This window comes from Pavona decussata, unplaced genomic scaffold (genome assembly GCF_977016875.1).
Source record: "Pavona decussata unplaced genomic scaffold, jaPavDecu1.1 SCAFFOLD_417, whole genome shotgun sequence".
Lineage (NCBI taxonomy): Eukaryota > Metazoa > Cnidaria > Anthozoa > Scleractinia > Agariciidae > Pavona > Pavona decussata.
In genome coordinates, this window is record NW_028145779.1 from 139,453 (window position 1) to 152,500 (window position 13,048).

Genomic DNA, 13,048 nt, shown 5'->3' on the forward strand with positions numbered 1-13,048 from the left:
TCTGAGGTTACCGGAAGTTGAGACACATCGCTGTTTTTGCGGACAGCGGGTTCCTACATGGCAACGAATGTTTTTGGAATGAAAGCGACCGCCATCTTTGAAAGTTTTGCAAGAGTTTTGAAATCCATCGCCTAAAAAAACCAAGAGATGCCAGGTAATTGAGAGATTTCACTTCAGCCATTTCTAGGCTTCAAAGTTACGAATTTGCTTCTTTTATTTTATGCGCAGAAAAAGTTCGCCTAGCTAGTATTCACGAAGCGGTTCGCTATGGCGATGTTCTGGAACTGCAAAGTATGGTGCAGCGGGGAGCAGGCATTAATGATCCAGACGCTAAGTTTAAATTCACGCCATTGCACTGGGCAGCTCATCACGGAAGCTTAGAGGTACGAGAGTCAGTTTGACAAGCTAAATCGGGCATGTGATTCGGCGCTCAAAATAATACAGTGGAACGTCGATTTTACGATATGGCAAGGGGACAGCAAAATCATATCGTCAAATGCGGGATATCGTTGTAAACGAACTCCGATTTATAAATAACTTTTACTGGGACACAGAATGTTGATCGTTAAGTCGGAAATATCGACGATCGTAAATTCGGTGTCCCACTGTACCTTGCTTAAAATTCATGTACATTGTAGCTTTAGTTGCTTTAAAATTTTCTGAGGAGGGCCGGGGTGATTGGATGATTACTGATTTCATTCAAATTACTTTAGCCACCCTGGTCTAGATTTTCATATTAATTTTAAGTCTTGAAACCAGTAAGCTGATTGAAATTTTCAGTGATTATTGTAAGTTGTGGATCAGGGTCAATGAGACTTCGTATATGTATCAAATTTTTAAGCTTAATTGATTTTGAGTTCATTTATCACTGTATAATTAAGAGCTTGTATATTAAAATTTCATAAATTATGGATGTTAGTTGGGTCCCATTACAGTATAACTACAGCTGTGATAATTATTGTCCATCCTGAAGCGATCAACATGCATGCATTTAATTCAAATCAATCTCAGACGAGCAGTGAAAAATATAGTGATCTTTGAAAATGGAAAATAAAAATAAGCTTTTAAATATTAGTTGATGTTTATAGATGGCTGGTATTGAGTGCTAAACATCATAGGCTAGCCTTGTATCAGCTAATTCAGTTAATTAATTTGGCACATGCAATGATTTAAATTGTGGTTGTGAATCAATATAAACATTGAAACAATAAAAAAAATTAATCATGTACAATATTATTGTCCTCTGACCCCCACAGAGTAAGGAAAACAGAGATATTGTGTATTCCTCTTGCTCTGTTTTGACCATTCTGTATTGTGTGTTAATCCTGATAGTGCCTCCTAATACAGATTTTTTTTTTTTTTGCGCAGTATGTTATATCATGCTGAGACCATGAAAAGTATATCTTGGCATGGGATTTTGAAAGCCAAAAAGAAAATTAGATATAATCATGCACATTTTCCAGAGATAATTAAGCAACAATCATAATATTCTAAAAAGCTTTACAATACAAAACAATGTATGAAATCTTTTAAATTTCCAAACTGAAGCTTGATTTAATCTCTGACAAATCGAATTAGTTACTCCCAATTTTTTTTAGATATTTTCAATAAAACTTAACAAAAATCTTCCCTTCTCATATAGTCATAAACTGTGCACAGAATACCCTTGAATTAGTAGGCACCATTCTAAAGAAATGAGTTTTACTTAGACCATCCCTATATGCAGAACACAGTGCACCAGCAAAAAGAGGCATTGTTCTTGAATGTATGAAGGAGAAAATTGTCTTAAGAGACACATGCTGTGTTAAGGAAGAAAAATTGTTTAGAGTACTGAGCAGATTTCTTTAATTGCTTAGTGTTTGCATTGGTTGCTGTGGCATGGAGCAGACCACTCGGACAAAACTCCCCAAGGATGGACGCCATCACATTTGACAGCAATAAGAGGACAGGATGCTTGCCTGCAGGTAATGACACATTTAATGTTGTCAGAGCAATATTTAGATTTTAAACTCACAGTTTATCAAATAGAACAAATAGAAGAAAGATCCTCGCAGTGAGTATGCAACTAAAGCAGTTGCAAAAAGAAAGCCTGAAAAAAAAATTCAGGCTTGAACAGGATTCGAACCCATGACCTCAGCGATGCCGCTGCAGTGCTGACTACCAACTGAGCTATCAATATTTGTGAGTATATCAATGATCTTTTTATTTTCTCAAATTAACAGGTCTCTACTACATGTACATGTACATGTGCATAATTGTATCTGATATAGAAGACAGTAATTTGGAGTAGTATCTTCTGAGAGTGTGCATTATACAGATTTATTTGGCAATGCCTTCTTTCTTCTTCTCAATTTTAAAAGTTTTATACTGCACAGGATAAATTCTCATATGGATTCTGAAACTTTTGTTTTTGTCACTTATCGCAGCATTTTTGTAGAAGTATGAAAATCAATCAACATCCTGTTTCTGTGCAGCCCTAAGCTTTTCCCTAATTACTAGGCAACTTTCATGACAGTCGTCAAACCCACTTTCTTTCTAAGTCTCCCTGATGTTGTAGTCCCGCAAACCAATTTACTTCCTTTTTCCCTTTGCCTGACATCAATGTTTTGTTTGATTCTTTTATTTCGTCATTCAGGCTTTGGCTGCAAATGGGGCTGACCTCAATGAGAAAGATAATCGAGGTAATAAGTTTAGAAAGGAAAAAACTAATAGTTTAGGTTTTGTTTTTGTAAAATGTTTTTTGTGGCCACATACAAATTTGGAAAACTGAAAAATTTAAGAAGAGCCCTGGCAGCATTTTTTTTTGAGTAAATACTAAATGTTAAAAATTAAGAAGTTGCCCATCTACCCAGGGTGTGGACCACAGTTACTAATAATTGAAAATTCAGTTAACTCCTACATTGAACGTGCATGTAGTTTACTTCATGATAGAAAAACGGAGCAGTCTGCAGGCACGGTACATGTACCATTAGACAAGTGTAATGACTTGTAATCAGAGTTGACTGGAGTTTTTCCCATTCATTTTAATAATCTCTAAATTCATTTTACAGGTTGTACTGCAGCACATCTTGCCGCTGCCCATGGCAACTCATACTGCTTGCAGTCGATTCTGAGGCATGGTGTGGTAAGCTGATTTGAATCTTGTGACTAGTATTACACCACCAATACTTATTGTCTACTGTGTGATAAGTTAAATTACAGTCTGGACACACAAATTACATGTATCATTAAATGTTATACAACCCCTCAGAAGTAAGGCTTGGCTAGTGCGTAGGCTACCATTCCATATAAAAAAAGTGTGATATTTTGAAATCAGTGTTGCGTTTCTAAAAAGACAACTTACACTACTTACTTGGTAATGTTTCATAACATGAATCATTGTTCTGTTTTACCAAAAACTATTATTTTTATTACTGAATTGCTGCTTTTCTTAAAATACCTGTTTTGGTACATCAGTTGAAAAAGCCTTATTGACAGTTTCTTAAATTAGAAATTAATAACCTAAAATTGTACCAGTTATATTCATTTCAATAAATGAGCCTAGGAGCATTAATTTTATTTGTAAAATCATCGCTTCTTTGAGCATTAAATGAAAAAAAGAAAACACAGTCAAACAACTGAAGTAAACAAAACAAAAATACCAGTGACTGATTATCTAGTCTCTAAATTGTTTTAATTAAAAATATATTTAATTTTTTGTAGGTACATTATGTGCCTCAGGCACATAATGTACCTACAAAAAATTTAATATATTTTTAATTAAAACAATTTAGAGACTAGATGGATCAAATATTAAGCAATAAATTCCCTTGCCTCCAGGGCATTAAATTAATTAAAAATACTAATGTGGAAATGGCATTTGATTTAAGAAATGAAGGGTTGGCAAATTTGTAATGAATGTGTCATATTACGGTTAATGAATTTTACTATTAATAATTATTGTTTATTTGTAGGATGTCAATGCTACTGACAACATGGGTTGGACACCTGTACACTGTGCCGCCTTCCATGGCAGACTGGGCTGTCTACAGGTCAGTTGTGAAATGTTTTGACCTTGCAACACCCAAACCGTTGTAAAATAAGTATGCCTGGTAGTTTTTCACAGAAGACATTAATAAGCTCATTTGGATTAATATTTATTTAAAAATAATCAAAACTTAAGCCATTAAAAATCTGACGTTTTCTTAGTTTAATTAAGATATTTTTGTTCCATTTTTCAACAAGAGCTAAATTACAGTGATGCATACATTTTGGCAATGCCCAATTACTCAAATACAAACACACTGTTTTAAATGAAAAAAAAAACATCAGCTTCACAAAAAGAGGAAAATTGAGGCATAAAAGAACATTACTGTTCAACCATATTAGAATGGGGACAGATTTGTACAAAACAAGAAAAAGAAAAAAAAAGGAAAAGAGCGATTGAAGTATTACTTGATCTGGTGAATTTGACGATTCAATCGTTTCCAAACGAGATCGGATATTGTACTTATGTTTTTTCTTGCATAATTTCTGTACATAGTAGTGGTCTCCAGTGACCAATCTTAACCTTTTGTTTGTGTCTTTTTCGCTTTCCAGCTTCTTTCCAGATGGGGGGCAAGTGTAGATGAGGTCGATCATTCTGGAAGCACACCAGGTGAAAATAATTCTGTTTTGTTTTATAGTTTTCCACCTCCATAATAGTAAGACTGTTCACTGCCCTGCCCCCCCCCCCCCCTTGTTTTCCCCTCTTAAGAACCTTGCCTCCTGATCATGATACAGCCTAAAGTATTTGAGTGCAGTTTATGACTGTAGCAAGACAATCAGAGTTTTCTGCTAAAAAAAATAATTCATGTATAACTATGTTTCCAAAAGGTATCCTGTGGCTTGAATTATATTTGACACAACCACTTTAAAACATGTCTAGACTGTGACTGAGTAGTCTTTCATTCGCTCGAAAATCCGTGGGGAAGAACACAAAAAATATCCAGCTCACGGCTTCGCCGCTTGCCCATCAAATATCGTGCTCGCTCAGGTTTTTGCGTTCTTTTTTGCGGATTTTCGAGCAAAAAAACGACTGCCCGCAGTCTAAAACGTGACATACGTTGTATAAATACATGTATCACCTAAATGTTGTGCAAGAAACCCCTTGTATACAACTTTTACCTTCCTGGCCAGCAGTGGTCCTGGTTGTTCAAGAGTGGATAACTTTATCCAGTGGATAAGTCGCTATCCAGTTCCGGGATGAAATGTATTAGTTGAAGTTCGTTTTTATCCGCTGGATAGCGATTTATTCACTGGGTAACGTTATTCGTTAGCGTGCTCTTTGAAGAACTGGGCCCAGTTGATTACGGCTTCTTTTGGTGCGTCAGTACTCCGACCGTACTTATCTTGCCGTGGCATTTAGATTTCTCTTTTTAAAAGTTGTATTCTTTCCAGCTCATTTGGCTGCTAGCGAAGGTCATCTTCCTTGTCTCAAGTTTATTGTCTGCACTGGAACAAGTATCGACCACACCCTGAATGCACGCAATGACCAGGTATTAACTTTGGTGTGAAAAGATAGCATTGTCTTGACTTTGTGTTGAAAGGGAGAAACTTAATTGTCTTCAATCCAGCTACTTAATTGGCAGGTTCATTCTTACATAGCTGGATGAAATTATTGGCACACGGTCCCCGGCTTACTCAAGTCATACACAGTACACAAAGTCGTATACGGAAAATATACTTGTAAGGACTTGGCAAGGATGAACTGAACTACCATATAATTAACAATTATTCCACTCGCGCTTGTTGGATATGAGATGGCAGATAGCCAACGAGGCGCGTAGTTATCATCTCATATCCAACAAGCGCGAGAGGAATAATTGTTTTCTTAAAGCAAATTAAGAAATATTGCTAGTTAACTTTGTAATAATAACGAGAAGACAATTTAATGGTCGCTGTTTTTGGGCGTGGTGTAATGGCTTATGTTCCATGGCTGCTAAGCCAATCCAATCCCTGGAATTGCATTATACAATGATCCAGTTTTAGCTTCTTAATAATTATCGCATGTTTTCACGCAGTGCATGCATACATGCGTACGTGTACGTGCACATTGAACTGGAATTGAGAAAACTGGGTTTTCTGAAGACTTCCAAGACAGATCCTCAAAGCAAGGATAAGGACCTGCAACGAACTCCATTTCTGCATATAATTGTGGGAAGCAACGGCTTTAAACCAACCGCTTTCGATCTTAGTTCTACGATGAAGCATCTTTCTTAACGTTTGCTGATTCTAATTGTAACTTGTGGACAATAATACACGTAGTATTCGGAATACGAAGTAGTGTCGCTAACTTTTTCTCCACTGTTTCCAGGGTGATACGCCTAAAAACCTTTCTCAGCAATTCTACAAGAAGGATTGCATTGACTACCTGAATGCAGTAGGTAAGGACTAACTTCACTGGAAGAAAACAAAATTGTACAGTTTGCTTTGTTTGTTTGTTTGTTTTTCTCGCGGTCTTGTTTCTTAAAAAGCTCTCAGTAAATTACCTGACCCTAAAAGTATTGTTTTTCAAATCCATTTTCTGTCCACCCGTGATAACTCAGGAGTGCCTAACGTTTCACTTCGGTGAAGCAACGACGACGGCGACGGCAACGGGAACATGAACAATTCTGCACGTGCATTACTCCTTTTTGGTACTTTTCGTTGCCGTCACTGCAAGACTAGGACGTGAAATTTCTTGATGGTACGTTTTGCGGAGGACGTAAACACACGACGACGATTTTTTTTTTTCTCTTTCTAAACTTGAGTGCAGTCTCCAAGAATTCAACTTCAGGAAGGAAATTTCACATACATTTTACATTTAAAGCGAGTTGGAATAACCGCGACGTTTTCTCTGCCAACCGGTCACCGTCGTCGTTGCCAACGCAGACGTTTTTCCGACTGTCGCTTTTCTCCGTTGAAAAGTAACGTTCGCGAACCGCGATTTTTTTGTGTGCATTTGTTTGTATCGATTTATCGTGTATTTATTACTTTTGTTTTCAGAATACGACCTTCTGCACCCTGAAGATGAAGAAAGTAAGTTCTTTTCCTTTTGGTTGTTCGCGTGTTTGCTCTGAGTTTACATGTATCCCTCATAACAGTCTAGGCTAAATTGAAGATGCTGTTACTCCATTGAAGGAGGCATTCTTCTAGTTGTTCTTTCTGGGAGCTTGGAACGCCAGTAGCGCCGTTGCAAGACAAATTGGAAACAAAGATGTGCACGTTAATAAAAACCCTTCTTCATAACTTGTCTCGCTACGAAAAAAAAAAAGGAATGCTTTAGGAATAGCAGAAAAAGTAAACTAGTCTTCAGCTTTACTCGGAGTCGTGAGATAGCGTGTTTGGTGCTCGGCAACTTCTTTGGTAATGCTGTTTTCACGGTTGCGTTGCAAGTTGGACGAACAATTGTCTCGTGTAATAACTTCCTTTAAGGGGATGACTAGCATTGCGAAGAAAAATGAGTTTGCTGCTTCTTTCCGTGTGTTTAAACAGGGATAAACGATAAACTACTGACGGTAATTTTGACACCCTAGTCAATCAAACTTGCCACATTAAAACTTTTGTGAAATATAACTGCTATGAAAAAGAATTTGAAGCTGAAAAAGCTAGCTGCTTTGTGAGGTTTTAATTACAAAAAATCACCCGCTAGCCTCCAACCAAAAATTCAGCAACTCACTAGCCTGCGAAGCTGGACGAAGGCGAAAGGTGGGCGAACGAGTAAGCGACATTTTCTCGCGGCTCCACCGCTAAAACTTTATAATCGCGCGCGGACAATACCACCAGCTAAGCAGGCTAACAACTCACAACACCATCACCAGCTGCAACCTGCAGTGACATTCTCGTCCGCAGAGCCGTGTTCCGTTTGGCAGCGCCAAGAATTGAATTGATGCTCTGGGACGAGAATACCTATAGTTTATGGATACAGAACGTTGCTGGTTTTGTAGCTTCTTCACAGCTGTTTGACTAACACTTAAGCCTGGTTTACACGCACGATGCAAGCATAAGCACAAGCACAAGAGAATGGAACAATTTCCATTCTCTGGTGCTTGCGTCGTTGCGTCGTACGTGTAAACCGGGGCGACGCATGCTTAAGCACAAGCGCAAGGAAAGAAAACTGAAAAACAGTGACAAGTTGTCTACGTACATTCTAGTTACTCGTGCGTTGCCATTTGCAAAATGGCAGCAGCAAATTTTATGCTTCTGCGCTTGCGTATGTAACCTTACGCTTATGCTTGTCGCACGTGTAAACATCCTTGCTCTTATTGTTTATGCTTATGCTTGCGTCGCACGTGTAAACCAGGCTTTAACACGCACATATGCGTGTCTTTTTAATTATAGATCTAGCTTTTCCCGCCCATGTTGCTGCTTACAATGGTGACTTGGCCCAGCTGAAGATGTTGATTGAGACTGGTGTCGTATCAGTGAATGAAAGGGATGACAAAGGATCAACTCCCGCGCACAAAGGTACTTAGAAGAATTTCCCGTTCCGAAGTTCAAATGGAGACCGGGATGACTTTTTAGATTTTCATTTAATCAGAAATTAGAGTCCAACACAAGAAAGATCACATTAAAATTAGTCAATGTACCTAGTTTGAGGTGCTGTCGTTAGATTGCAACTATGTAGAATGCTTTCAAAAATCGAAAAATTAGAGACTTTGTATGGAATTTGGGTGACCGTTGACAGGCCACAGGCTTTTAACTACGTAGTGAAAGATAACCAAACTTGGTAAACATGCTAATTTTTTTGTGATCTTTCTGGCGATGGGGTTCATTTCTTCATATGAACAAAGTGTAAAGTAGGGCCCAGTCCCTTTATGAACTTCGGAACGGGCAATACCTCCAGCTGAGCAGCGTAGGAGGTGTCAGCCTTGTACAGTAGAGTGTTAAGTTACAGGAAAACAATGAAGTTTGCCCTGGGTGAGAATTTAGCTCTAGCTGCCGGCATTGGCGGGAGACGTGTGTGCCTTAAAGTACTCTCCGCTTTGAAAGAGTTGACTGTAATCCCGAATTTCTAATTTTGTCGTCTTTTTTTTTTCTGTTAACAGCCGCTGGAAATGGCCATGTTCAAGTGCTGCAATGGCTGGTTGAAAACGGAACAAACTGTAAGTTCGCTTTTGTTGTCGTTTGTTTGTTTATTTTGTTTTGTTTAATGCAGAAAATGAAGAGACTGGACGCGTTTTTTATGTCTTTTTTTATGGTCAACAATAATATTTAAAGGAGCGAGAATCATGCACGCGAATTTGATGTCAATTTTCAAAACCCAAAAATGTTTGTCTGTCAACAGAAACAAAAAAAAACAAAACAAAACAAAAACAAAAAATGTCTTGTTTTGTTATAAATTATCACCCCAGTGCAATAAAACTGTCGACTAGTGCCTCTGGCCAGGGACAGAGTAGGTCGGAATGGATTGTAACTTGGAAACAAAAAACGTCTTGTTTTGTTATAAATTATCACCCGAGTGCAATAAAACTGTCGACTAGTGCCTCTGGCCAGAGACAGAGCAGTTCGGAATGGATTATAACTTGAAACATGTTTAGGCTAACGTTTTTCAAGTACTCGCATTTTTGTTCCCAAAATGCGCTAGAACAGATCCACGAGTTGTTTCCTTCAAGAATTGAGTTGATTTCTTTCCTCTCGTTGTTGTAGAATTATTTTGTAGCTAAGTGAAGATCTTATTTTTAACAAAGGAGGCCAAGACCCTATGTCACTTCCCCTTTAATCGATCGCAATTGGCCCGGCTCTAAAGGGGCCCCAGTTGTTGTCTGCAGTGAGGAAGTTCAACCAACATAAACCTCTTCTAGAATGACGCTTGGAACATTACAATTGTGTAGTTTTGTCTGCTGTTCGTGTTTGCCTTCAATATAGAACTTAATCTATTTGCTGTTACTTCATAACAAGGTTGTTTAAATGGTAACTGTCTCGCTTATGCGAGGCTAAATAATTTGTTTACATCTCCAGTGAGAATTGTAAATTCTGCCGGAGAGACGCCTAAGGATGTGGCTCGTAGATTTGGACGGCTGGGATGTATTGCTATTCTCGGAGGCGACTCAGGTACAGTCATGTGACCGTTTTGCCCAGCTCTTTTGTATAATCCGTTTGGGATTATTACGTGGGATGCCTGTGCAGCCCACGTTATAAAATGGGGGTCGTTTGTATCCACAAATGCGCATCTTTCAATTATTAACTCGTTTTAGATGTATCAAATTCAGTTTTCTCCTAGAGGGGATCTTTTTGTCTCGTATTGTCCTTATTGTCTTTAACAAAAACGGTCCAATCAGAATGCAATATTTTAGTGTATGTCAGGAGGGATCGGACGGGAGTTAATTACTATTGTGATTATTCAGGTCCTAGTGGTCTCTCGGTGGAACTGAAAAGGATTGACTTTAGTGGCGTGGCCATATTGTTTTAATGTTTTAGATTCCAATGTGCCGTTTTCAAAAAGAAAACTAACCCTTTTGAAGCAGTAAATCGAAAGAATAACTTCTAAGAAGCACTCGACAGTGAAAACGGTGGAAATTGGAGAGTTCAAAGCGAAGGAATCATGCTTCTGTTTGACAATTGTAGAACCATCCAGAATACGTGGGGGAAAGATCATTGATAAGCTAAAACACACATCGCATGACTTTGTCGATTTGATGCTTAAACGCAACTTGAAATCCACTTCACAAAAAGATTAAAGGTTTGATTGTCAATTTTTACTAAAAGTTTTCATTTAGGAAAGCTTTTTGCCTGTTTTCTTTCTGTTTTTTTGATGAAACGAAAACAATTTGTAATCTTACATTGTAATCTTACACTTTTATTTACATAACCAGAGTAGAAAACGTGAGTCACGCCACGTTATTGTAATAGAATCCCCGGTACAACGAAAGACTTTTGTATGAGAAGCAAAAATATGATGAAAGTTGTCAAGTTTTCATGTATGCAAAAAGTTATGATTAGCAGTGAACTTTTCAGATAAAAAGAGTGCTCCTTTCAGCTGAAGACATTTTCTGGCGGGAACTATTTTTGGGCGGCAAAATTTCCAGTAGCGCAACTCAATATCACGCAATCTTTCTGACTAAAACTGTTCAGTTAGTTCAATCGCGAAGGGAGGGAAGGTTAAAAAATCGGTGAGGCGTACAATAAATGAGGCCACTAGTGCTAAACATAGTCAACGCATCCCACGTAAACGCTCTGAAAAGCGTCTTGTTCCTATTGTTTTCAGGACCCAATTTCTTTAAATCGTTAAAATCAGCCTATACGCCAATGAATACCGAGCACTACCCTAAAAAGACTCAGTAAATTAATTCCACCTATTGTTCTATCGTAAGCATAATGATGATGATGATGATGATGATGATGATGATGATGATGATGATGATGACGAAAAAGTAAAACGAAGCAAAAACAAAATAGCTAACTCCGATCCGTTCATTTCGACAAGATTTCGTTCCCAAAGAACATGACACAGAATATATATATGTTTACGGTGTATAAAGAAAGTTTTCCCTTCCTATGCTATCCTATCCTCTCCTACTCTACCCTGTCGTGTCCTGTCCTATCTTATTCTACCCTATCCACGTTACTCTCTCTGAGTTTATGTGATGATAATTAACACATTCACGTACTATTTTCCTTGTCTTTCAGACGACGAAGAGAACCTTGTTGACGAAGGAGCCGAAGACTTCAAGCCCTCGGAACCACAGTCTAAAGCTGAGGCTAGAGGTTCGGTTGCGTGTTTTTGAATTTTGCAAATTCAAAGTAAAAGAAAAGAAGATAAAACATTTTATTTCAGTTTTAATGTATTCAGCGCAAAGCACTAATTGGAGACACTGTCCGAATCGAGTTCTACTTTGGAAATTTTGTTTTTTGAGGAGAGGGGAAAACCGGAGTACCCGGAGAAAAACCTCTCAGAGCAAGGACGAAAACCAACAACAAACTCAAAGTCAAAGAAATATTTGAAAAAGTGTGAAAAAGTACATATTTGAGATATTTGAAAAAGTATATCGCCTTAAACAGGTCTACGAAGCCCTTTTCATTCTCTACTTAGATCCACATACGTTTCTTTCTTTTCTTTTTTTTTTTTTTTTTTTTTTTTTTTTTTTCTTTTTTTGCCACAGTATTCTGTGTTCCCCTCCAACTAAAAAGTAATAGCGTCATGCGTTTCACGGACTGCAAAAGAAGCACAATAATCGAAAACTGATCTTTACTTTTCCATCATATTCTACGCCTCTTCACAGAGAAGTATGGAGCTTGTACGAAGTAGAGGGAAGCACTGGATATAGTTCCGTGCGGATTTAGTATCCGTATTTATTAATCGTCGCGCACTCTAAACTAAGGTTGGCAGTCGTTGTTTGGCGGTTTCCCTTCACCTGCCGTATTCCTTTTTGGATTGTTTGTTTGTGTTTAGCGAAAATAATCCTCCCATCCAGTCAGGATCTGCGGAAATCCTTATAACGTCATTTATTTCTTTCAATTATTTTGTCGTGCATCTTTAAAGGGACAGTATCACGCTATTTTTAGTAACACATCGAAAATCGGAAAGACGCTATTCGGTTGATAGCAGCCAAGATATTATGACAAAATTCCATTTAAAGACTATCAGAATGCAAAGAAACTATCCAAGGATATTTTCACCGGCAGATGACCAAGATAGAGAGGGGTTCAAATTTGAAAACGTCTGGCAGACGTTTTCAAATTTCGCTGTTGTAACGCACTAAAAATCGCCGGTTGTACTATATTTTGGTTCAACCTTTCGTCTTAGAATCACTATTAATATTTCTTTAAAAAAGCGACTGAGAAATTAATTAACAAAGTGTTCAAAGTTTAAATTTAGTGAATTTTGGCCAAAAATCATGATATCTCCAATCGATCTCTCATGATACTGCCCCTTTAACATGTATAAGTTAATCAACTTCAATTCTTATTGTGCACGGCGGAGTTTAGATCTTCACCGAAGGAACCCCTGTGAATCGGTCTTTCATAAGCTGCTTTAGCTCTAATCCTTCGCCACCAACAACATTTTACTTTTCATAATCTGAGAAGGGATGTGCGTACATTTGTGCAA

General features: G+C 37.9%; 1 protein-coding gene across 1 annotated transcript in view; it reads left to right on the forward strand.

The window, feature by feature from the left end:
- Positions 1 to 45: 45 nt before the first annotated feature.
- Positions 46 to 13,048, forward strand: part of LOC146450843 (ankyrin repeat domain-containing protein 42-like) — a 17,861-nt gene continuing 4,858 nt past the window's right edge. Inside the window, exons 1-14 of the mRNA XM_085099867.1 lie at positions 46 to 154; positions 229 to 383; positions 1,857 to 1,964; positions 2,636 to 2,681; positions 3,051 to 3,124; positions 3,954 to 4,031; positions 4,579 to 4,636; positions 5,419 to 5,516; positions 6,335 to 6,404; positions 7,006 to 7,038; positions 8,341 to 8,466; positions 9,048 to 9,104; positions 9,961 to 10,053; positions 11,629 to 11,706. Coding sequence (XP_084955993.1) covers positions 148 to 154; positions 229 to 383; positions 1,857 to 1,964; positions 2,636 to 2,681; positions 3,051 to 3,124; positions 3,954 to 4,031; positions 4,579 to 4,636; positions 5,419 to 5,516; positions 6,335 to 6,404; positions 7,006 to 7,038; positions 8,341 to 8,466; positions 9,048 to 9,104; positions 9,961 to 10,053; positions 11,629 to 11,706 — 1,081 coding nt within the window. The 5' untranslated portion in view covers positions 46 to 147. The remainder of the gene's footprint in view (positions 155 to 228; positions 384 to 1,856; positions 1,965 to 2,635; positions 2,682 to 3,050; positions 3,125 to 3,953; positions 4,032 to 4,578; positions 4,637 to 5,418; positions 5,517 to 6,334; positions 6,405 to 7,005; positions 7,039 to 8,340; positions 8,467 to 9,047; positions 9,105 to 9,960; positions 10,054 to 11,628; positions 11,707 to 13,048) is intronic.